Source organism: Asterias rubens, chromosome 5 (genome assembly GCF_902459465.1).
Source record: "Asterias rubens chromosome 5, eAstRub1.3, whole genome shotgun sequence".
Classification (NCBI taxonomy): Eukaryota; Metazoa; Echinodermata; class Asteroidea; order Forcipulatida; family Asteriidae; genus Asterias; species Asterias rubens.
In genome coordinates, this window is record NC_047066.1 from 328,826 (window position 1) to 355,509 (window position 26,684).

The 26,684-nt window shown below is 39.4% G+C and overlaps 1 protein-coding gene across 3 annotated transcripts in view; it reads left to right on the plus strand.

The window, feature by feature from the left end:
* LOC117290564 (signal peptide peptidase-like 3) overlaps positions 1 to 26,684 on the plus strand; it is a 59,210-nt gene continuing 32,526 nt past the window's right edge. For 2 of the 3 annotated variants that reach the window (XM_033772009.1, XM_033772010.1), the window contains exons 1-3: positions 1 to 506; positions 10,717 to 10,794; positions 20,933 to 21,036. In XM_033772009.1, coding sequence (XP_033627900.1) covers positions 481 to 506; positions 10,717 to 10,794; positions 20,933 to 21,036 — 208 coding nt within the window. In that variant the 5' untranslated portion in view covers positions 1 to 480. Of the gene's footprint in view, positions 507 to 5,388; positions 5,448 to 10,716; positions 10,795 to 20,932; positions 21,037 to 26,684 lie in introns of those variants that run through there. The other variant, XM_033772011.1, reaches the window with a different exon arrangement.

Below are 26,684 nucleotides of genomic sequence, written 5' to 3' on the forward strand. Positions count from 1 at the left end.
CATGACGGGAGACAATGAATGTGGGATTACATAGAAGTTGGCATAATTTTGTGCACGAAATCTTGCATTCAATTTGTACATGATCTGTGTGCATCTGGATTGTGAAGTTATAAACAAAAACAATAATTTCGGAAGGAATTTAAGCGTCCGGTTCTCACAAATGCTGTAAAGGATTATCCCGACTAGTTTCCCAGTGCGGTTCAAGGATCTCTTTGTTAAAAGAAGACACAGTCGGTGCAACATGAAGCCGAAAATTTGAGGTGTTTTTGCCATTTCTGTGGAGATTTAACTAGAAAGTCTAGATCATCGACATCGCTCTTTTACACAGCAGGAACCTGGAATTACAACTTGGGTACAAAAGAAATCCTACACTTGGGATGTTTTTATCAACATTATTATGAAGAATTACGACTTCAAACTAATGTAGCCAGCTTTAATCAGGATTTTTTGGTGACAGAAGTGGTTTAAATCAGCTGCAAGATGGCGGCGGACTCGTCGTACGATTGGTGAGTGTTTTATACTGGTGTTTCTTCAAAATTAATTTCAAATCAATGTGTAAGTGCGGTGACTCGCAGGGCTCGGTGTGTGTGACTTGTCTGTTTAGAATGCAATCATCATAACAATTTTTTTTACAGAAACATTTGACAACCAATGTTATCAAAGGCTGACCAAGTTGTTTGAATCTGTGTCTTTGGGCAAATCTTGTCACCGGTACCCCTTGTCACAAGCCTTAAAAAATAAAAAATAAATTCATTGGAATTGTATTAAATAAATACAGTCAGCCTATGCCTGTAGGGGTATAGGATAGGCCTATTATATATGCACAATAATTTTGTATTTGGATCTGTAAAACCACGTAACACCCAATCTGAGTATTTGTTCTTATTAATTAAGTAATTAAATTGAGGATTCTACTGGAGGAGAGCCCAGTTCGGATCAGGGCATCTCATCACTCAGTAGTCAGACTTTAATGTTTAAATGTGGTCCCTGTTTAAATGTGCTGTTTCTGGGCACACAGCTTTTCACTCTGGATGTGACTTGGTTTTGGAGCTTGGTGTCAAGAAGTTTAAAAAATTCAGAATAGTTTTTAAGCTCAAACTACAAACAAAATCGAAATATGTACTGCTCTTTTCCGACCAAAAATTATTACATGTAAATTATCTTCTTTCAGTTTTATAGGCTATACAAAAAATAACACAAAATGTGTGTTTTTCTGAGATAAAAATAAGGTAGGCCTACTCCCTAACTATAGATGATGTGACCTTTGACATCACATGTTTACATCACATGTAAAAACTCAATTTAAAACTCGAGGTTTGAAGTATTTAAAAAAAAAAATCTGTTTGATAATGTGTGTACGCCCGCGCGCTGAGAAATAGATTATGCACGCGCTTAGAAATAGATTACCCGTGATAATGTTGGCGTAGGCGTGCGCCCGACATGCGGAAGCCAGCCGGTTATAAACAGCTCCAGCTGGTCATTATCAACCGTTTAAACACCCTCACGTGACATGCTCTCCACCAATAGGAGTAGGGTAACTGTCTGGGGTATTTATGAGTCTTTAATTAATCTAAGTCTAGCCAACAGGTTATATAGATAGTATTTTTAAACTAATGTTTGCACTCCGTTTGTTACAAAGTTTCTGTGAGAAATGCTCAAAGTAGTCATCTACACATGTAGTTCTCCCACCACCTGTTGAAGAAAGGCACACCAGTCTATTGCAAAGACCATGCAGAGTCCATACAGTGTATAGTCACAGCCCACAAATTGAACACTGTCTACTGTTCAACAGAAACAGGGGGCAAGGTTGCAGCTCAAGCAAAACAAAATCATCAAATTGTTGAACATTGTTATATAAATACTTTATTCAAAACATGTAGGGAAACACAGGCACACAAAGCTACCAGAAGCTCGCTCAGTCCATGGAGCAACACTGAATGTCAGTAGGATTCAATTGCTACATATACACACTACATGCACTATTACCATAGATAGCTCTATCTCTCCAACAATGTATCCTTGTAGCTGATAATCAATGAGCTGCAACCAGGTTTAACTCGGGGCTTTTTCTGTTGAACAATGGACAGTGGAGAAGGCCAGGATTTTACCATTTGTTTGATTCCAGAATCATTCATGCATGCAAGATTCACAATGAAGTCTAATGCCAGCTGTAGTAAGCAACAGTCTGGTACACAATGGGCCTACATGTTGTGGGAACCACTACATGTTGTGGGAACCACACTTGTGAATTGCAGAAACCCCAGCTCCAACATGAGTCACAGTGAAAGCAAATACTCTTTGTTTGACAAGTTACTGATTTGAACTTTGTTCTCAGATGATGTTGTTATATGGGTACTACATGTATCTTCAGGAGAAAGGACAAAATTAAAGGGCTCCATGATCACAATGGACTTACTTTTTTTTCATTTATTTGCTGTACTTCTCTTCAACTATTGTTTACAAGCTAGGTCATGTTAAAGGTCATTGGCATAGCGCCCTCATTTTTTTGTATTAAGTCAGTTGGTTTATTATCATCTCGGGTTAAGCCGTGTTCCCAATTGACTTTTTATTCCGCAGCCACACAGTGGAAAGTTACCGTGGCTGGATTAGGTGTAGTTCTATCAATGCATTCCCACCTGGACTTTAATTCCAAGACGGAACAGTTAACTCACTCTCCAAAACGTGTAGATCGTCACACATCGGGGGCACTTAGCACAGTCACCTTTGACCCAAGCAGGATCTGACGTGTCTGTGACGTAGTCTTCGCGCGCTATTATTCGCGCAGCATTTTCACATTCGTCTAGCCCAATTAAAGGAACACGTTGCCTTGGATCGGACGAGTTGGTCTTTGAAAAGCGTTTGTAACCGTTTGTTATAAAAAGCATTGGTTAGAAAGGTAATTTTAAAAGTAAAATATAATCATCCACACAAGTATCACTCGAAATTGCGTGGTTTTCCTTTTACCTCGTCGACAAACACGGTCTGCCATTTATGAGAGTCAAATTTTTGACTCCCAAAAATGGCTGACCGTGTTAGTTCGCAAAGTGAAAGGAAAACTACGCAATTTCGAGGCACATTTGTGTGGATCATTGTATTCTTCTTTTAAAACATCTTTCTAACCATGCATTTTATAACAAATGATTACAAACGCTTTTCAAAGACCAACTCGACTGATCCAAGGCAACGTGTTCCTTTAAACTCCTCACCAAATCGATCAAATCTGCCATTTTTCTTACCAAAGTAGAAGTGAAACTGCAGCAACTGGACAAGATTGAAAATAGCGTTGTTTTTGTATTGCATGGTACATGTACACACGCTGAATATGGAATGATGGTCAGTGCAAAGGAGACAGGGAACCATCTTCCATTTTCGTGCACCTTCTGTGTGTATACAGGAAGTGGTGTTATTTGCGTAGCGTTTTACACCCTGGTCGTGGTAGGTTTACAGCGTGGAGCGTTCCCATTGGACTTTTTATCGGCCCTGATAACTTACCGTGGCTGCGTGAAAGTCTACCGCGACCTCATTCGGCCTGTATACATGTAGTTTTACATGACGATCGCATTGAGTTGACAGGGAGGTCATTTTAACATGCGTTCCAATTGGATTTAATATTGTCATTCAACAAAAAAGTTGTGGTACTTTAGGAAAAATAAGTCCAATGGGGACACGACTTAAGTTCTCCTATTCGAGCGAGGGTTGGCCTATGTAAATATTCCAAGTGTAGACACCAGTAAGATCTATGGTCTTGGTTAAATATAATCTAAAATGCAGACACAGCTTAAGATTTGTACTTGAAACTTGTTTACATACTGAAAGTAATATACTTTGTAATGTGATGTGACATGTAAAGATTATCAACATAACATTTGAAGTTCCTTTCTTGACAGATAAAGCAATGGAATTAAATTAAATAAATACAGTCAGCCTATGCCTGTAGGGGTATAGGATAGGCCTATATATATGCACAATAATTTTGTATTTGGATCTGTAAAACCACGTAACAGCCAATCTGAGTATTTGTTCTTATTAATTAAGTAATTAAATTGAGGATTCTACTGGAGGAGAGCCCGGTTCGGATCAGGGCATCTCATCACTCAGTAGTCAGACTTTAATGTTTAAATGCGGTCCCTGTTTAAATGTGCTGTTTCTGAGCACACAGCTTTTCACTCTGGATGTGACTTGGTTTTGGAGCTCGGTGTCAAGAAGTTTAAAAAATTCAGAATAGTTTTTAAAAGCGTTTAAAAAATACAATTATAGACATTTTGACAGTTTAAAACTTGAGGTTTGAAGTATTTAAAAAAAAAATATCTGTTTGATAATGTGTGTACGCGCGCGCGCTGAGAAATAGATTATGCACGTGCTTAGAAATAGATTACGCGTGATAATGTTGGCGTACGCGTGCACCCGACATGCGGAAGCCAGCCGGTTATAAACAGCTCCAGCTGGTCATTATCAACCGTTTAAACACCCTCACGTGACGTGCTCTCCACCAATAGGAGTAGGGTAACTGTCTGGGGTATTTATGAGTCTTTAATTAATCTAAGTCTAGCCAACAGGTTATATAGATAGTATTTTTAAACTAATGTTTGCACTCCGTTTGTTACAAAGTTTCTGTGAGAAATGCTCAAAGTAGTCATCTACACATGTAGTTCTCCCACCACCTGTTGAAGAAAGGCACACCAGTCTATTGCAAAGACCATGCAGAGTCCATACAGTGTATAGTCACAGCCCACAAATTGACACTGTCTACTGTTCAACAGAAACAGGGGGCAAGGTTGCAGCTCAAGCAAAACAAAATCATCAAATTGTTGAACATTGTTATATAAATACTTTATTCAAAACATGTAGGGAAACACAGGCACACAAAGCTACCAGAAGCTCGCTCAGTCCATGGAGCAACACTGAATGTCAGTAGGATTCAATTGCTACATATACACACTACATGCACTATTACCATAGATAGCTCTATCTCTCCAACAATGTATCCTTGTAGCTGATAATCAATGAGCTGCAACCAGGTTTAACTCAGGGCTTTTTCTGTTGAACAATGGACAGTGGAGAAGGCCAGGATTTTACCATTTGTTTGATTCCAGAATCATTCATGCATGCAAGATTCACAATGAAGTCTAATGCCAGCTGTAGTAAGCAACAGTCTGGTACACAATGGGCCTACATGTTGTGGGAACCACTACATGTTGTGGGAACCACACTTGTGGATTGCAGAAACCCCAGCTCCAACATGAGTCACAGTGAAAGCAAATACTCTTTGTTTGACAAGTTACTGATTTGAACTTTGTTCTCAGATGATGTTGTTATATGGGTACTACATGTATCTTCAGGAGAAAGGACAAAATTAAAGGGCTCCATGATCACAATTGACTTAATTTTTTTCATTTATTTGCTGTACTTCTCTTCAACTATTGTTTACAAGCTAGGTCATGTTAAAGGTCATTGGCATAGCGCCCTCATTTTTTTGTATTAAGTCAGTTGGTTTATTATCATCTCGGGTTAAGCCGTGTTCCCAATTGACTTTTTATTCCGCAGCCACACAGTGGAAAGTTACCGTGGCTGGATTAGGTGTAGTTCTATCAATGCATTCCCACCTGGACTTTAATTCCAAGACGGAACAGTTAACTCACTCTCCAAAACGTGTAGATCGTCACACATCGGGGGCACTGTGCACAGTCACCTTTGACCCAAGCAGGATCTGACGTGTCTGTGACGTAGTCTTCGCGCGCTATTATTCGCGCAGCATTTTCACCTTCGTCTAGCCCAATTAAAGGAAAACGTTGCCTTGGATCGGACGAGTTGGTCTTTGAAAAGCGTTTGTAACCGTTTGTTATAAAAAGCATTGGTGTGAAAGGTAATTTTAAAAGTAAAATATAATCATCCACACAAGTATCACTCAAAATTGCGTGGTTTTCCTTTTACCTCGTCGACAAACACGGTCTGCCATTTATGAGAGTCAAATTTTTGACTCCCATAAATGGCTGACCGTGTTAGTTCGCAAAGTGAAAGGAAAACTACGCAATTTCGAGGCACATTTGTGTGGATCATTGTATTCTTCTTTTAAAACATCTTTCTAACCATGCATTTTATAACAAATAGTTACAAACGCTTTTCAAAGACCAACTCGACTGATCCAAGGCAACGTGTTCCTTTAAACTCCTCACCAAATCGATCAAATCTGCCATTTTTCTTACCAAAGTAGAAGTGAAACTGCAGCAACTGGACAAGATTGAAAATAGCGTTGTTTTTGTATTGCATGGTACATGTACACACGCTGAATATGGAATGATGGTCAGTGCAAAGGAGACAGGGAACCATCTTCCATTTTCGTGCGCCTTCTGTGTGTATACAGGAAGTGGTGTTATTTGCGTAGCGTTTTACACCCTGGTCGTGGTAGGTTTACAGCGTGGAGCGTTCCCATTGGACTTTTTATCGGCCCTGATAACTTACCGTGGCTGCGTGAAAGTCTACCGCGACCTCATTCGGCCTGTATACATGTAGTTTTACATGACGATCGCATTGAGTTGACAGGGAGGTCATTTTAACATGCGTTCCAATTGGATTTAATATTGTCATTCAACAAAAAAGTTGTGGTACTTTAGGAAAAATAAGTCCAATGGGGACACGACTTAAGTTTTCCTATTCGAGCGAGGGTTGGCCTATGTAAATATTCCAAGTGTAGACACCAGTAAGATCTATGGTCTTGGTTAAATATAATCTAAAATGCAGACACAGCTTAAGATTTGTACTTGAAACTTGTTTACATACTGAAAGTAAATACTTTGTAATGTGATATGACATGTAAAGATTATCAACATAACATTTGAAGTTCCTTTCTTGACAGATAAAGCAATGGAAACACTAAACCCCTATACACTCTGCACTTTGTAAACACACTGTACACTCTGTATGATTGTTGTAGTAAATGATTAGATTTATAACCTATTGATCACTTGGTTAGGGCCACTGATTTTCCGTTTCAGAAAAGTGCAAATTCCGTTTGGCAAAAACATGAATTCCGTTTCAGGCACAAAAAATTCCGTTTCATGTTTTTTTAATTAGATAAAAGGTTGTTTAATACCCAGGGACATACTTATAAAAATCAATTTGAGATAAGTTGCACTGTTGACTTCGTAAAATGTTCATTTGAACTGACAAATTTCAAAAAAATACTTTTTTTTATAATTGTGGATTATTTTGTATACTGCTGTTCTAAAAAGGTTGCACTGTGACTGCAGTATCAATGCACATGATGTGATAGACTTGATTCCAAGTCTAAAACTGCAGTTGATTCTCTGCATCAGCCACATTGTAGTCTAATGACAGGAGTGTATCCACAAGAGGGCGCTGTTTCAGCATGATCAAAGACTTGGGAACAAGTCTATGGACGTGACCATTCTCCATCCACAAACAAAATGTCAGCCATTTTGTTTTCGCTTTGGCGACAGAATGTTGACAGTTTACGGTTTTATTTTAGACCTTTCCGAGATGCAAAAACATTGTATGTGTTCTTATAGATCATAGGTAAGCTAGTTTGTGTATTATTGTTGGTAAAAGAGAGGGAGAAAATGCAATTTGGGTGAACAAAAAATGTTTAAAACGTGCCGCGAATAATGCCCTTCGCTTAACCATGTTAACAACGTGTGTACATCATGTGTGTAAACATTGAGGATGGTGTGAAGAAGAACAGAATGATCCACGGTTACGATCTCGTACTTTTTAATGGTCTGATTTCTGATGCCTTTTTAGTTTAACAAAAAGAATCTTAATAAAGAATGCAATTTCAATAGTTTTGGCGTCAAGAAAAAAAAAAAAAATCAAATTTTCTGAAATCCCGTTTTCCGTTTCAAAGGGCGGATTCCGCGAATTCCGTCCGTTTTCCGCGATCGCGGAAAATCAGTGGCCCTACTTGGTGTTGCATGATCATGTAGTCTAGGTTCCTAGACCATTGGTGTTGCGTGGTCACACACAACCAACGTTCCGATTATGCACGGCAAAAACTGTACACGCTTGTAATGAACGAACGCTAGCGGGCGCTCTGTTTCTCTGATTTCCTGTGCTCACCAAGGTCTAGGACATTTGCAACGATGGGTCTTAACTTTTTTATTGTTTTTCGGCAAATCTCCCCCGACTTTCCGGTGGAGCCAATCAGAGGCTGCGTTGCGGTTGGCTCATGAATAATTCATCAGTGTTGTGCATGCAGTGTAAATGCATGCAGTAATGCGTTGCATGACTTTTGCTATACTACTCTGCATGTGTGTGTGGGTATATGTTTTTATCGGAGTATAATAATGTCCAGATCAGTAGGATTTGAAACTTTGCCACATGGTGGAAATACGATAAAGAAAGGTTTGCGGTACCACCACAAACCTTTCTATGTATAATATCCAGATCCAGACTACTGCATTGCCATGATGCAGCTTGAAATGCGATCGTGGCAGGGCCCACACTGATGAAGCCTGTATTGGCTAAACAATTTGCTTATAGTTAGCACAAAATAGTATTGCTTAGCAGAAACTGGTTACCAGCCAATTTTTAATTAAATTTGAAATGTTGTAGACTTATGCCTAGTGCCCACCTAAATTTTTGGATAGTAAAGAAATTTTGTACAGTATTTTCTGCCAAACAGATATTAACTGGTGGGCCCTGTAGTGTTATTCACAGTGAAAGTTTTTTAATCTTGGGGGAAGGAAATCTTGAGGGATTCAAAAGCGTCTTTGTGAGAATGTATTTTGAAACGTAACCGTAGCTGCAGATCTTGGAATGTAAGCGTAGCTTGACTCGGGATTGAAAGCGTACTTTTTGATATTGTAGCGTAACCTAAACGTATCTTGGAGTGTATAAGCGTAGCTGAGTAGCTGCGTAGCTTAAAACGTAACAGTATCTTTTGGAGCGTAAGCATATCTTTTTGATACTATACCTTTTGATATTATAGTGTAACTTGAAGGAACGTAGACCTAAGCGTATCTTGGAACGTAAACGTAGCTGCGTATCTTTGAACGTAAGCATAGCTTGACTTGGGCTTGAAAGCGTACCTTTTGATATTATAGTGTAACTTGAAGGAACGTAGACCTAAGCGTATCTTGGAACGTAAACGTAGCTGCCTATCTTGGAATGTAAGCGTAGCTTGACTCGGGCTTGAAAACATACCTTTTGATATTATAGTGTAACTTGAAGGAATGTAGACCTAAGCGTATCTTTGAACGTAAACGTAGCCGAGTAGCTGCGCAGCTTGGAACGTAACCATATAATATTTTTTGGAATGTAGTCGTAACAATATCTTTTGGAACAACTCATGAGAAATTGCGAATTTTGATTGCTTGTCGTGTGGCGACTACTGCTGTTCAACTCCCAGTTATTTGAGGCGAATAGTCAGGTCATAAATTCCACTAGTTGCCCAGTTTAATCATTACCTCAAAAATAACTCTTCATTCACAGAATTAAAAAATAATACTTTGTTTGGCAAAATTATGCTTTGAGGGAATTTTGTTTTAGCATTATTTTTATTTCAACCTTTTATAAAAAATTCTCTTTGGCGTTGGACAAAGAATTGACTAGAGTGTGATTCGAACTAACGACCTCCGGATTAACGTGCCGGCGCTCTACCAACTGAGCTATCTAGCCCTATATTGGCGGTGTCCCTGTTTTGTCAATGTCTTTGTTCGGGGATGCCAGTCAGAAGCCATACAACCGTTAACTGCCGTGTAGCCAGGGATCACACCCAAATTACGATACAACCTGGGAAGCGGCAGCTAGGGGATCACCTTAAGGGGATGCGACTTTTTGTTTCAGATATCAATATAAACCACAAGGGAAACTGACTGGGTAAATTTGTAAATGATTTTTGGCGTTGAACAAAGAATTGACTAGAGTGGGATTCGAACCAACGACCTCCGGATTAACGTGCCGGCGCTCTACAAACGGACTCTCTTATTTACGATTTCAAATCGTCACGTATCCATAATCTGAATAGGTAGTCTATACTTAAAATTTCACTGTTTTCCTTTTAATAGGCCTATAATGACCACGGAATTACTCTTTGAGCAAAGATTATTAAAAATAGCGCGCCTATCACATTGACCTTTGACTCGGTCTAGTTTGAATAGTCATCTTCAATCCGTCACGTGATATGAATAATCGAGTCATTTGCATAGTCTGGCCACGCCTTCAATTTGCAAATGTCCTAGACCTTGGTGAGCACAGGACATGGGGAGATCCGGAAATCAGAGAAACAGAGCGCCCGCTAGCGTTCGTTCATTACAAGTGTGTACAGTTTTTGCCGTGCATAATCGGAACGTTGGTTGTGTGTGACCACGCAACACCAATGGTCTAGGAACCTAGACTAATGATCATGCAGAACAAACCTCCACACAATGTGCATCTTCTATTTCCACCATTTTGGGAGTCAATTTCTTTGCATACATTTTAGATCTCCAAACAGTGTAGACAGGATACATGTAGGCGCATGTAACTGTGAACTGTCGCTAAATGGGTTAATAGGCAACCTGTTAGAAAAATAAACAGTCAACCAGCTCACTTTATAATCTTTCCAAGATTCGAGCCTGTACATGTATGCCTCGTATTTGAAAGGGCAAGGGCACCAGGGCATGTTTTTCCTTTGTAAAGGGCACCCAATGAGAAAACTGTAAATTTGTACTGCCCAGTTGGTATTTTATTTCATGCTTGAATTGTTTTGTATTTCTCCAGGGCATATTCCATGGTGGATTCATCCAGAGTGTCCACATTTGTCATCTCCATCTTGCTTATTGTCTACGGCAGCTTCAGGTAAGAACAATAATCAAATTTGCATCTATTCAGGATTAAGAATATTATTATTTTTTGTAAACACATATCACAGGCATGTTACTCGGGTGGGATTCAAACCCACGACCCTTGCAATTCTAGAGCAGTGGACTACCAAGGTTCGAATCCTATGTTTATTATATTAATATTCTTTATCCCCGATGCAAACTTAACATCTCTTATATCGTTGCGGTACCCGCTCAACTGGCAAAACATAGGATTCCAACTGCCTCTAGGTACTGGGCAACCTCGGCCGTCTAGTTGATGTAAAGGAATACATTATCTACATAGGTCGGACATTATACTTTAAAGTATACATGTAGCTCAAGACTCATCTCAAAACATTTTTGTTCAATTCATCGTATTCATAATTATTCTTTTGTTCCTTTGAGCGCTTAAAGACTTTCTTTTGGAGGTGTTAGGTGCTACAGAATTGCAGTTGTTATTATTACTATTATAACTTGCAGGATTAATACTGTAGTGCTTAGAAACATAAGCTCTAGTGTTAAACGCAGTATGTTCAGATAACATTATTGTTACTGTACTGAATTGCTTTCATCCAAAACGCAAACACACTGCTTCCTATTTTGCCAAGATTGTAGACATAAATTTGTCCATCATCCCACAACCAGAGTCAGTGAACCATGACATTGAATTCTCTCCCAACCCCTGCCATGCATCAAGGATCATTCAGGCTGTTGGGAAATTATTAATAATTTGATTCCCTTGTGAGCTTAGGCAAGTTGGCTTGCCCTGTTCCCATTTAATAACTTCCTTATTCATCTAGATGCGTGACTGATGGACTAAAAGATTATAGCTTGTTACTCTTGTTAATCTTAATGCTTATTTTTTTAACGGTGATCACTGACAAGAATTGTTCTGAGATACTAAATACTACATGTCTGAAAGTGAAGCTGTTTGCAACAAACGTACATGAAACCACTTTTAAGGATAATGTTGCTGTTATCTAAAACTATGACATATTCCCAAACGAAGCTATAACCATTTTAACAAGGTAGCCTAAATCAAAGGGAAGGTCAGTTGTGCCCCCCTCCCCCCCCCCCCCCCCCCCCCGGTAAAAAAAAAGAGGGAAAAAACAATACAACAGAAGCCCATTGTTTGGAATGAGCAATGATTATGTGAGCCTAGACTAGTCACCTCCACCAATGTAAGAATTGGAAATGGTCTTCAGATGTTCTTTAGGAAACACTGTGGTGGAACTATGTTTTTTCAATCCGCAGGCCAAATGAAACTGAATTCACTGATATATACATTAAGTTCCTTTCTTTCACTACCTTCAAGTTCATGCAAGTTTACAATTTAATATAAAACGAAGAGGCCCTTGGAGTGTCTGTTTCCAAATGGGAATTAAGTTTCAGTGTGTTTCAGAGTGTTTCTAGTCACTAGTGAGTTGTTTGGAATCTCTGCACATAATAATGCTGTAGTCTTTTAAACTTGTTTTTGTATTACTACCATCTGTTTTTTTTCTCTCCAAATGTTCATATTAAATGTAGGGCCACTGATTTTCCGCGATCGCGGAAAACGGACGGAATTCGCGGAATCCGCCCTTTGAAACGGAAAACGGGATTTCAGAAAATTTGATTTTTTTTTTTTTTTTTTTTTCTTGACGCCAAAACTATTGAAATTGCATTTTTTATTAAGATTCTTTTTGTTAAACTAAAAAGGCATCAGAAATCAGACCATTAAAAAGTACAAGATCGTAACCGTGGATCATTCTGTTCTACTTCACACCATCCTCAATGTTTACACACATGATGTACACACGTTGTTAACATGGTTAAGCGAAGGGCATTATTCTCGGCACGTTTTAAACATTTTTTGTTCACCCAAATTGCATTTTCTCCCTCTCTTTTACCAACAATCATACACAAACTAGCTTACCTATGATCTATAAGAACACATACAATGTTTTTTCATCTCGGAAAGGTCTAAAATAAAACCGTAAACTGTCAACATTCTGTCGCCAAAGCGAAAACAAAATGGCTGACATTTTGTTTGTGGATGGAGAATGGTCACGTCCATAGACTTGTTCCCAAGTCTTTGATCATGCTGAAACAGCGCCCTCTTGTGGATACACTCCTGTCATTAGCCTACAATGTGGCTGATGCAGAGAATCAACTGCAGTTTTAGACTTGGAATCAAGTCTTTCACATCATGTGCATTGATACTGCAGTCACAGTGCAACCTTTTTAGAACAGCAGTATACAAAATAATCCACAATTATAAAAAAAAGTATTTTTTTGAAATTTGTCAGTTCAAATGAACATTTTACGAAGTCAACAGTGCAACTTATCTCAAATTGATTTTTATAAGCGTGTCCCTGGGTATTAAACAACCTTTTATCTAATTAAAAAAACATGAAACGGAATTTTTTGTGCCTGAAACGGAATTCATGTTTTTGCCAAACGGAATTTGCACTTTTCTGAAACGGAAAATCAGTGGCCCTATAAATGAATATCTTGATTTAACTTGTTATTTAAAGGATTCAATAAATCAATGTTACATTCAAAGCAAAAAAAAAAAGGTCTCTGACTCATCACATGGAGATTGTAATCAAATGTGTAGCACCAGAAATCACTGTTCAATTTACAATATGGATGGAAATATGGAGCACTATTAAATCAGTACATCAATATTAATTGCATTATTGGGCTATGTTTGGAACAGCAGCTTGGGTTTCAAGTTTTGGCTTCAGGTGCAGCCTTCATGAGCAGCATGTTCCTTTAATGGAGGTGATTTCACTCTCAGCCTTTATTGTACCCAGGCAGTATTCTAGACAGGAAGTTCACACATTTCCAGTAGAGCTTTGAAGTCACAACCAAAGCTTCTTAATTTGGACATGACCTTCTTGTCACCTTAGTCTTAGATTCCCATCACTAATTATTGACAAACGATGGAGAATTGGACTGGTGTGCAACGTCGTCAATAATTAATGTCTTATCAAGTCTGTCAAACCTTCCACTGTAACCTCAATGGTAGTGAAAGCTAAGGTGATGTCAATCCTTACGTCATTATACTGCTGAAATATTAAATGATAAGTTTCCACCGTTAAAGGCAATGGACACTATTGGTAGTTACTCAAAATAATTATTAGCATAAAACCTTACTTGGTAACGAGTAATGGGGAGAGGTTGATTTAGTATAAAACATTGTGTGAAACAGCTCCCTCTGAAGTGCCATAGTTTCCGAGAAATAAGTAAATTTTTACCAATTTGATTTCGAGACCTCAGATTTAGAATTTGACGTCTCGAAATCAAGCATCTGAAAGCACACAACTTCGTGTGCCAAGGGTGTTTTTTCTTTCATTATTATCTCGCCACTTAGACGACCAATTGAGCAAAAAATTTCACAGGTTTGTTATTTTATGCATGTTGAGATACATTTGTACACCAAGTGAGAAGACTGGTCTTTGACAATGGACCGTTTCAGCTTTCCACTAAGCTCCGCCCACAGCACACGTGAGCAAGACACGTGTACGAGCACTCCCAATGACATTCTGCACGATTCTGCTGCGCGTGCCAAATATACGCGCACGCATGACCGAGTTTGTCCGACCACAATCATTGCTGTGATTGGTCAAATGGGTGAACGCGCACAGTTTGATTGACAGGCCGAATCGGTCCATTACCAATAGTGTCCAGGGTCTTTTAAAGCTTCCCATGTAATTTGATTTTAAAGCTAATAATTATGTGGTTTACATAGACACAGTGTACTGTAAAAAAAATATTTCCTTAATTGTTAGTTTTGTACTTCTGAAACTGCAGGAAAGAGTTATTTAATGTGGTTGTAGGCCTATGTAAAAAGAAGAAGAAAAAACCAAGTTATATTTTGTGTAAATTTAATTACAACCCTATCTTCCTTGATTGATTTAAAAAGTTCAACACTTTGTGGTAACTCAAGAGACCCAAACTGTTGAACTGAGATGATGGTGCTACCTCGTGAGTCCTTTTGTAGAGTGACACAGGAAAGGAGGATATTACAGACTGTGGGCCTCACTCTAGTCAAACTGCCTCTTGACTTTTGGAAGACTAAAGCCGTGTTCGCACTGGACTTAATTTGGGCAAACTAACCCAGCCAATGCATTGGCTCTTACCCATTTTAAGTCCAGTGCGAACAGCCTGGGTAGTTTTCCTGACAGGTAACTTACCCACGCCGCGCGGTTAGTTTAACCGAGCCAAAGGTGCCCAGAAAGATTGACCGAGTGCCCAGGAAGATTGACCGAGTCAGTTTAACCGAGCCAGAAAGTCCAGTGCACCGCAATGTCTCGGTTAAATCTTCCTGACCCGAGGAAGCTGACATGAATTGTCATGGAAGAATAAGATTTTTGTGATTATCGAACTATTCAATGTAGCACAAATCAGGAATGCAACTCGTAAGCTGAAAAACGCGGAATAATTTTCCCGTACACGGATTTATAAGTTCGAGAAATGACCTGTTCAGAAGTTGCGATTAAAAGTTTCAATATGACGGTGATTTGTACAGCAGTAATAGGCAAATGCAATCAACAACCACTAGATCGCGTCCTAAAGCTAGCCGAGTATTGGTCCCTATATGTCTTTATGCACAACACAAACACAACGGAGCAAGGCCTTGCAGAAAATAGTGTAGAAGGTATTCCTAGCCGCGTAATGGGCCCTTTGTGTCAGAGCATGCCTCATTGGCAGGCGACGTTGTGCATGCTCTTTTGCCTAGCAAGTCTTTTGTCTTTCCAAATTTCAAAAGCGGAGCGGTGAATTTGATATCGAATCGTTTTTGCGAAAGATCGAGCCGAAAACCAAAAAGTGCGGTCAAAGGTTACGCAGGGAGCCAGCTCGGTTAGTTTACCCACGGTCTCGGTAAGTTTACCCGAGTCAAATAAATCCAAGCGCGGACGGTGGGAAAGTTAACCCGTTGGAATGTTACCCAGTGTCATGGTTAGGTTACCCAAAATATTAATCCAGTGCGAACACGGCTTAAAGTTTCCAACTAAAAACTCAATCAGCCTTCTTGAACGGTTGTGATTAAACTCTCTTGAAGGAAGCATTGGTTTAAAACAAACTTGTTCTCAAACAAAAATCAACTGCATGTAATCAGTCGCAATCTTACCAAGTGTAATAATAATAATGCATTTATAATGCGCCATCTATCTAGTGTACAAGACCCTATTCCAAGGCGCAGAAAAAAAAAAAGCACAATACATACAACAAAAAAGAAATGTAGAACATAATACAAAATTATACAATGAATAACCTACTGTCAAGACATGTAACGAGCTAAGTGTAAGAGGATTTAAATAAATGAGTTTTAAGCAAGTTTTTAAACAATGGAAGAGAACTACAGCGCCTGATGTTATTAGGTAAAGCGTTCCAAAGTTTAGGAGCACAAGCGGAAAAGGAACGATCGCCATATGATGAGGAAGTTCTAGGAATAGTTAAAAGGGACTTAGCAGAAGAACGAAGAGTGCGAGAGGGGGCATAAGGTACAAGGAGATTTGCAATATAAGTGTAAAAACAATTTTGTGCTGAGTGGAATTCCATAACATGCTGAGCAGAATTCAATAACATGCTGAGCACTTTCCTTTTCATAATTGGGTCCAGGTTACTCATCAAAAACAAACTTACAATTTACAAAAATGGAATGGAATTTCATACAAGTTTTCAGCTCATGGTACAATAAAAAAGGTCAAATAAAATGTTTGATGACAAACTGAAATTGAGGTTTGCTGCCTGGGGGCTGCAGTAGTATCCCCTTACCATAGCAGTAGATGCTCAGTGCTTGCTAAAGTGTCTCTAGCTATCACACTGTGATGTACAAGACAATTGTAGAATATAAAAGAGGTTGAACTTTTTCTCATGTACATGTAACAGTGACAGGGCTGAACATTTAGTGTGCTTGCATAAACTGGTTGAGTTACGAGCGATATCGCTGTAGTGTATTGCACTCAGTGTGAGTGACAGCTACACTTGAGACATAGTGCTCTGGAAAAACAATATGCCAATTTCTATTAGATGTTTTCAAGGAAGATTGTTAATAAATCTTTCATTCCAACCAGCAGTGCTGCCAACCAGTATCAATATTGGAATAGAACGACCTAGATTCACATGTTAATAATAGGACATTATTTATATTTACACAACTAGTTTTTACAATATCTTTATTTTGTATTATGGATAATTAATGAATTCATTCGTTCAATCTTTTGTGTTAAAAAAACAAACTGGCATCACAAAGCTGAATTATGTTGCATTACAAGGAAAGGAAGATGAGTTAAAAATTGCAAACAACAAATATAAAATATAATTCTCAATGTGAGATATTGATAAACTACATTTAAATGTTATGCAATGCTCCATGCCAAACCCAGACACTTCCAGCCAAAAAATAAAAACTTGGTAAACTTTCCCTCGAGTTTTAAATAATAACTTTGAGCAGGCGAGCGGTTTCTCAGGATTTTGCCAGATTTTAGGATTACTGTAAATTTCCTGGATCCTTTCACTTAAAGAAAATTTAAAGCAGTCACCAAAAGGAGAAAGAAATAGTCCACATTGTGTCCATGATCTATAGTTCTGTATAAATTCTGTTGATATGCACAGTCTTTAAACCTACTGAATTGTAACATCTTAAAGTCACCTGGAAATATTTTCTTCAAATATTAGAGTAATATGTTTCTGAACAATAAAATTAGATATTCAACTTGTTTATCACATTGCATTATGCTAAAGATTTTTAAAAAAAATGAACATGGTTGGTGGTTATGAACATGTAATGTCTAGTTGTAGCCTTATCAACATCTTGTTATAGGATTTTTGAGGTAAACTTGCTGTCAGTCCTCCCTCCAATGCTTTCAGCAAGTACATCAGTAGAAACTTGTATACACAATCAGTCTTTTCTACACCTAAGGGCAATAAGAATAATCCTGGCGACAACTGTTTCATCAAAATGTTGTTAAGGAAAAAGCCTTGGTGTGATTGCTAGGACTGTAGATAATTGCTCGCTGTCGGGGCTAGGCAGTAGCTCGACATGTAAACTCACTAGCGTTTCCTGTTTTGTGCAACCCTGAAGTTTGCCAACAGCAAAATGGCTGGCAATGAATTCTCTTGAATGAGCTGAGGTGGAAATAAGTCTGATTGACATTATTTGGGGTTCTAATAGTTCCTTGCTCTAGATGTTTTAGATTTCGGTGAATGCATTCATAGAAATGTATAGCACTATGTTATGAGCTGGGAACAGAATAAAAACCCAGAGGCTTATGAATGACCCAGTGATATTAGATCGTTAGTGAATATTTACTCCTTTCTTGATGTTGGTCATTACATGGTTTGATCACCAAGGGATTGAACTTGACTATTCTTGGGGTGTCCATCTATCACTACCTTACCTGCCATACTGTATTTCATAATTCAAAAATGTTTTTTTTGTTCATTTAAAAAAGTTCTCTTAAATGTTCAGCCTACATGTAAGGTATACCCAAAATTCTTGATTATAATGATAAAGTAGCCTTCGTTACAAATTTTAAAGCAATTGTTTTTTATAAAACATGAGCTTTTGTAGATATAACGCATTTAAATGGTACAATCTAGTTACAATATAAAATATGTGCATGAATTAAAATTGAATTAGCCATAGTTTGATGATACAAGTACATAGTATACAAATATTGACTGCTTCGAGTGCTATGGTTAAAACTATGACTGCCGAGGTGATCCCGGGAGCGTTCTATTTTCCCGAGGGGAGTCATAGTTTTTAACCATTGCACGAGTAAAAGCAGTCAATATTTGTTTTATAATACCCCAAACATTTCTAAATACTGTACTATTATTATTAAGTTACATACCTGAATGCTACAATCCATGGACGACGCGAATACAGATTGCAAACACTTTTACTGTGCTGCATGTAGTGTCGTACAATCCGAAATGGTTACAGACTATTAATTTATCATCCTCGTACGCGCAACGGACGTCTGGGTACTACACGCCGTGTGCTAGTCTTCGGACTAGCGCACGGCAAACCGACGCACTATCACACGGCCGTCGTCTAGCAAAACTAAGACATGTCATGTGACATGCTCTAAACCAATGAGCAGGCAGAATACTTGCAAGGGGTGTTATAATTTTTAATATAAGGGATTTGAACAGAATGATCAGTTTTTTATTCTTCCCAAAAAGGGCATTCATCTCTTTCAAGTCTGAACTTCTGTCCAAGGATTGAAACCTCATATCAGGAATGAGAAGTGCATCTCGGTCCCTAGTCAGCTCAGGATTGAAGTATTGAATTAGTTATTTTGATTGTCACATGGATAATAGGACTGAGTAGTTCAAACCTCTAGGGAAATAAGCCTTAGAAATGACAGGTAAATGATTTATACTGTGATTAATATTATTATTAATATTAATTGGTCTTTGAATAGTGACAATCAAAATTAGACTTGCTTTGATTTGATTCCCAGCATAACATTATATTATTATAATAGCTTTGTCTAAAGTGCACATGATTTCACGTTTTACTAAGACCTGAGATTCAATGTTCAATGTGCATGAGTCATTGAACCTTGTTAGACCTGAGATTCAATGTTCAATGTGCATGAGTCATTGAACCTTGTACTGATTACTATGCCTCGGCTACTAGTGAAATTTACTCCTCGACTAGTAGCCCCTCAAATAGTTGCGTCTTCCACTAGTTGCAGCCCAAGATTCATTGCGCCATAATGTTTGTCACAGGCACAATATTGTAAATTGTGGACACTGATGTCTGATTCTTTTGTAAGTAAATTATGTTGTTGTGAATACATGTAGTTTTGAGTGACACAATTGGTTCACCAAACAGGTAGTCGTGGCTAATTTTGTCAGAGCTTTGACTATTTTCATAGTAGTCAAGCGGCACGATTAACCGAGAAGTTGAAAAACAGTAGTTGCGACTCAGTACGTACGACAATAGTCTCACTAGTCGCCCAGGCTGACTGATTACTTTGTTTTGAATTTGAAGTCTAAAGATGACTACTCGGCTCTTGTAGGAACCAGCCCTGATACTTCGGCTTTTAAGGGGCACGGCAGTTTTGCCTTGACTTTTTGTAAAAATTTAGGGCACCAAGGCAATTTTCAAAAATTTGGAAGGGCATCACGGCAATCATAAAAAGTTGCGAAGGGCACGACGGCAGTTTGAAAAAAAACCACCGAGTTGCCTGTAAAAAATAGTTCTTCCAATTTTTCCATTTTCTAATCTAACTGTTACCCAATGAAAAAAGAAAGCATTCATCTAATTCAACAAAATAAAGAACAACTACTTACAATACACAATAAATAATTTTTGTTCATACGTAATCCTACTATTGGTCATGCACGTTGTGTAGTTTTTCGTAGAGACGCTAAAATTCCCACATAACTGCTCCATTTTGACACGGTGTTGACAGAATAAGTGCATGCGGTGCGCGACGCCTATGCTGTACATGATGGTACATCACATGTACCAAGCATGGGGAAAACCACTATCCCAGCATGCAAAGACACGTCGAGTCTTTTTCTCAAGGCGTTTAGCGTTGGTTCGCGTAATTTTACCACTAGAGGGCGTTTAATCTCACGCTATCGCTCTGTTCCGAAACGCCCTCTAGCGTTCGATGTTTCGAGTATTTTTTTTGTCGCACGCAAAGAACAACGACTAACGGGCCTGAAATCTGCTGTTGTGCCTTACGTGCGTGAAATTGGGGTATATTTCGTTGCGTGAAATTTACACAGACATCGGGACTTTTGGGCTTATTTTCGAACTTTGACAACGTTGAATATAATTTGTTTTCGGGAGGAAGGGCACGGCGACAATGATGAGAAAAGGGCACGGCAATCATTGCCGTGAAAAATTGGTTTTTTGAAGGGCATTGCGGCAATCGGTAGGGGCAACGACGGCAATTGCCGTCGTTGCCGTCGTGAAGTATCAGGGCTGAGGAACTTTTGAAATTACAGTTACTTACAATTTTATTATGCAATATTGTAATTATATGGTTTGCGGTAACACCATGTAATGATAATCGCAAAATGAGTTCTGAAAAAAACCGTTGGTTTCAATAATGTAATTATTTCATTTCTTTTTCACACCACAAATGTCATGTTTTTATTTCCACCATTTTTAGATCTTTGAATATGGATCAAGAAGAAAAGGAGAAGAATTTAAAAGAAGACAAAGACGCTTCAGCACAAGGTCCCAATCCAAATGCTGCTCCAGTAAATGAAAATGGTAAGGAAGCCTTTTCAACACCTTTCTCCTTTTTCACAATAAATCTACAGAAAATACCAGGGTTAAATTTTATATCAATCTATAGAAAATACTGGGCACCCTTAACAATGCATTGTTGCCTTGATGTGTTGTGGCCTGGCAGTCTATGTCCACTGGACCTAAGCTCTGGTGTTGTCAGCTTAGTTAATTGTGGGTTCGAATCTCGGTTACGACACCCGCTGTATCCTTGAGCAAGGCTAGCACTTAATAAACCACATGATGTAATTGCTTTGTCAAAATTGGAAAAGTATTGCATTCTACCCATGCCCACAGCCTTACAGACTATGAAGGGGGTATTCATGTTTCAGCCCTAGGAGTAAGTGGCTCCTAGTGGATGATACCCAAGCCTACAGCCTTACAGACTATGAAGGGGGTAACCCTGTTTCAGCCCTAGGAGTAAGTGGCTCCTAGTGGATGATACCCAAGCCTACATCCTTACAGACTATGAAGGGGGTAACCCTGTTTCAGCCCTAGGAGTAAGTGGCTCCTAGTGGATGATACCCAAGCCTACATCCTTACAGACTATGAAGGGGGTAACCCTGTTTCAGCCCTAGGAGTAAGTGGCTCCTAGTGGATGATACCCAAGCCTACATCCTTACAGACTATGAAGGGGGTAACCCTGTTTCAGCCCTAGGAGTAAGTGGCTCCTAGTGGATGATACCCAAGCCTACATCCTTACAGACTATGAAGGGGGTAACCCTGTTTCAGCCCTAGGAGTAAGTGGCTCCTAGTGGATGATACCCAAGCCTACATCCTTACAGACTATGAAGGGGGTAACCCTGTTTCAGCCCTAGGAGTAAGTGGCTCCTATATCGCGATATATCGCGATATATCGATATTTTGATTAAAACCAAATCCATCCGATATCGAAATCGTTTCCAAATTAATATCGCGATATTCGATAATATCGTGATATCGCCCAAGTTGGGTGAATAGCCCAAATGTAGCTGTCGCCTTGAAGTGGCCGTCAAGCCTTGTGATGTTAGCCAATTTCTCATAAAACATATAATTCATCTAGAAATCAGCCTCAAATTCAGTGAGCCTGTATCCTGCCTATGCCTAACTGGTATCATTTGATTAAATTAAAGTCTTCTTGCACTGTAAATCTTTCAGTGAGAATTATTAAGACTTTTCAATGAAAGTAGCTTTCCATTAAAGTTTATGAATGCACTTGGAGGGAAGGTGTTCCTTTGTTGAGCTGTTTGTTCCCAAAAATATAAAGACCATGGTACAGTCTCATTGTTATACGTAGATATTGTGTTTAGGGAATGTTCAACCTTGGACTGATCTGAGGTGACCTTTAGCAAAGCAGTGTCACTGTTCACTGGACAGGGTGTGCTCTGACCATTCATGTAGTGTACCTGTACACACCTTGCATGTATCTGTACACACCTTGCAACTAGAACACAGAGTAAATTTCTACCCATAGAGGTACTTTCCATCCTGTAATTTGGTTAAGTTTTAGATAAATATCTTGTGTTAAAGCAAGCTGTGAATGGTGTCTCAAATGCCCCCCCCCCCCCCACCCAGAAAAACAAATCTCACCCAAAACTTACGTTTTTTGCAGTTGGCGGAAGAGTTTTCGAACTCACCTCATACATTGCTTTAAGTGCTCTTTAAGTTTCCTTTAAAAAGTTTTGCAAGAGACATTTCATTCACTGAAAGGTTTTGATCTGTTCTCAAACCATTGTTACAAAAGAGGTCAATACTGATAACGAGCTCTTGTCGTTCATTGGATCTTTTGACTGGTTCCTTATGAAAGCAGAACATCCGATGTACAAGCTACATGTATGGGGTGCAAGTCATGATAAGGTCATGAGCAACATGTTGCCATCGACTCCTGAATAAATTTTACTGGATAATATCATCGCCAAAAAGCAACAATTTGTGTATTTAACTTCCATTAATAAAGGCCTGGTGGCCAAAAGGGATCAAATAAAGGGCACTGCAATTATGGCAGTAAAGTAAAAGATAATTATTCGAGGGGGCACCATGGTTGCAAGGGCATCGACGACACTGGCTAACAATTGCTAGCCTGATGTCATTTATTAGAGTTTTCTTGTCTGTGTACCATAGTTCCACACTCAAATTTAGAACTCATGGTTAGAATGTAGTACTCTGAATCAAACAAAACAATGTGACCTTAAACACCTTCACTGGTCAGACCTTCACCATCCCAATGGTCAATTATTGTCTGGAATTTAGTCTTGAAGGTCCATAGGACATATTCAGTAAGACTGGACATCGTCAACCAATCATGGCCATGACCTGAGGCAAGACCAAGCATTACAAGAACAAACTTACTCTGGGAATGTAATGTTTGCTTGTACTGTTAGTTACTGCTTTTAAAGAGTTGTTTTTCAACATCACACTCAAATTGAACCTTTTTAGACATTGACAATCAAAAATGCCAATTGCAATGACAATCACAAATGAAAATCACAAATGACAAACACATGACAATCACAAATGACTGATCACGAATGACAATCACAAATGACAATCACATAATATGCCAATCACGAATGATAATATATGATTGGAGAACCAGACATGACCAGTCATGGTTTTTATTATAAATAATCACACAAGCGCGAGTGGAATCTGGAAAATTAACGCGCTTAGATTTGGATATGGGATGCAGACGCACTTAGGCTGAACAAAATAATTTTTGTGTTTCCGGTTACCCGACCGTCCCTAGAAAATCATGCCGACCCTGTATCTTTTTATTTTAAAAAAACGTATAAAATAAAATATTATGGTGCCGACCCTAAACCTCATTTTTGTGCACATCGTCCTGGTATGTTTCTATGTTTTTTCCTATATTTTTTATTCATCCAAACAAGATTGTCAGACACTTCGAACCTTTGTCATTTCGTACCTTGGTCACTTCAATCGTACGTACCCACCGGCACGCCGCGTGTCGTCCCGTCCTTCGGATCGTTATGATTTCGTCCGTCGTCCACACACACACACCACACGCACCAGGACCTTCTCGACAAATTCAGTTGTTGTGTTTATATATTCTAGAAGTGTGCTTGCAACACTTGCGCAAATTGAAGACGTGCCTACGCAAATTAAAACATTTTACCTGCGACAATGTGCACATTTCCAACATTGCGCATTGGAATTTTGAACTTGCATGATTACTTTTTTTGCGCGGTTCTGTGACGTACTTGGGCTCGTCGAAAAAGGAGTGCAGGGGTGTTTTCAGAAATTTGTCACTCCGTTTATTTGCAGATAAAGTTGGGGGTCAAGCATTGCAATTTCTGAAAAGTTATTTTTTGCAATTTTGTTTTTATGACTTAAGAATACATTAATATAAATGAGGAAAGTGTTTTTGAAAATGTTTGACAAGGGTCAACACAAGCATGGTGCCCCACCGAGACGCAATCGATCGAGACTTCTCAACTCCTTTCGTTGCATGCATGTGCTGTACATGAGTATGTACATATACACAAATATGTACACCCCAACCAAACATGTACTATGTGTGTACGTGCGGCGTGTGTTTGTGCATGCCGTGTACTGTGTGTGTCACGGCACCGCATGTAAAAATAAATAGTGTTTTTCGCTGCAGCATCATGGCGGCACAGCTGGGGACAGGGGGAGTCTTCGCATTGCTGCAAGGGATCTAGCATGGTGTCTCCACAAACCTCACATATTTATATTTATTCATTTACTTTTACATAAAAACTGCAATAAAAACATGTTGTTATTTGTTCTTGAAAGAATGGTTACATGTTCTTGTGTTTGTATTTGTACTCAAACCATCCAATTTCAACTGGTGTTAATTAAGTCAGATACATGTATTCACAAATCAGTGAATAGACAGTACTGCATGTAGGGACTATTGATATTTACATAACAAATTTGACACGGTCAGTTTTTCAATTGAGTGCGCAAAATTAAAAAAATATCGGAACATTAGCCTACCCTAATTTTCAGAGCCATAAAAACTTTAAGCAAAAAAAAAAGTTATTGCCTACCTACCTACCCTATTCTCCTGCCACAGTGTAACAGGAAACACAACTATTCTTTTGTTCGGCCTTATGTATATTTTCTGTATTTCCAGGAGCGCGCATGTGTTCTTCAGCAAACTTGGCACGATAGAGCACACAAGACTCCACCACTCCATTCTGCCAATCTGATCAGGATTAGCGCATACTTGAAAATTTCTGTATTTATCTGTTCAGTAAACCTTTCATTTGTCAGTATTCTACTGTCAACTGTCAATCTGAAGTGTAGCCTGAGTAGGCCCAGAATGATGAGTAGGCCCAGACTGATGAGTAGGCCCAGACTGATGCGTAGGCCCAGACTGATGAGTAGGCCCAGACTGATGCGTAGGCCCAGACTGATGAGTAGGCCCAGACTGATGAGTAGGCCCAGACTGATGAGTAGGCCCAGACTGATGAGTAGGCCCAGACTGATGAGTAGGCCCAGACTGATGCGTAGGCCCAGACTGATGCGTAGGCCCAGACTGATGAGTAGGCCCAGACTGATGAGTAGGCCCAGACTGATGAGTAGGCCCAGACTGATGAGTAGGCCCAGACTGATGAGTAGGCCCAGACTGATGAGTAGGCCCAGACTGATGAGTAGGCCCAGACTGATGCGTAGGCCCAGACTGATGAGTAGGCCCAGACTGATGAGTAGGCCCAGACTGATGAGTAGGCCCAGACTGATGAGTAGGCCCAGACTGATGAGTAGGCCCAGACTGATGCGTAGGCCCAGACTGATGAGTAGGCCCAGACTGATGAGTAGGCCCAGACTGATGAGTAGGCCCAGACTGATGAGTAGGCCCAGACTGATGAGTAGGCCCAGACTGATGAGTAGGCCCAGACTGATGAGTAGGCCCAGACTGATGAGTAGGCCCAGACTGATGAGTAGGCCCAGACTGATGAGTAGGCCCAGACTGATGAGTAGGCCCAGACTGATGAGTAGGCCAGGCTGATGAGTAGGCCCAGACTGATGAGTAGGCCCAGACTGATGAGTAGGCCCAGACTGATGAGTAGGCCCAGACTGATGAGTAGGCCCAGACTGATGACTGAGTAGGCCAGGCTGGTCTTGTGTAGTGGTGGATGGAAGTTCTTATATACCTTGATATCTCCATGTTCACATCATCATTGCCTCCAGGCTTGGTGTGTATACACACTGTAGATACTAGATGTGTACCTCAAGAGTTATTAATAGATCGTACAATTCTTCTAATTATGACTGATGTACAGAGTAAGAGAGGAAGTGCACTATGAGGGGGGGGGGGCCATAATTCTTAATGATCTTGAATGTTTTTATGATGGGTTGTATGGAAGACTTTAAGGCTACATCTACATTACAGCATAGGTGACACTACACATGGCATTAATGTAGAACCAGTGTTTAAAAATGTGTACAATCTCAGAATACAATGGGACATTATCTTATTCATGTCCACTGGCACTTGAGCCTTGCAAACATGTACAACATGCACTTGGTGTCCCCCCCTTTCATGAGACAAACACAAATAATTGTACGTCAATCCTATGAATAAATCGAACACTTGTCTTTGTTCTCCATTTTGTGTGTTGTTTTTTACTGGAAAGTGAGGTGTCTAAACAAGAACATCCCTGGTC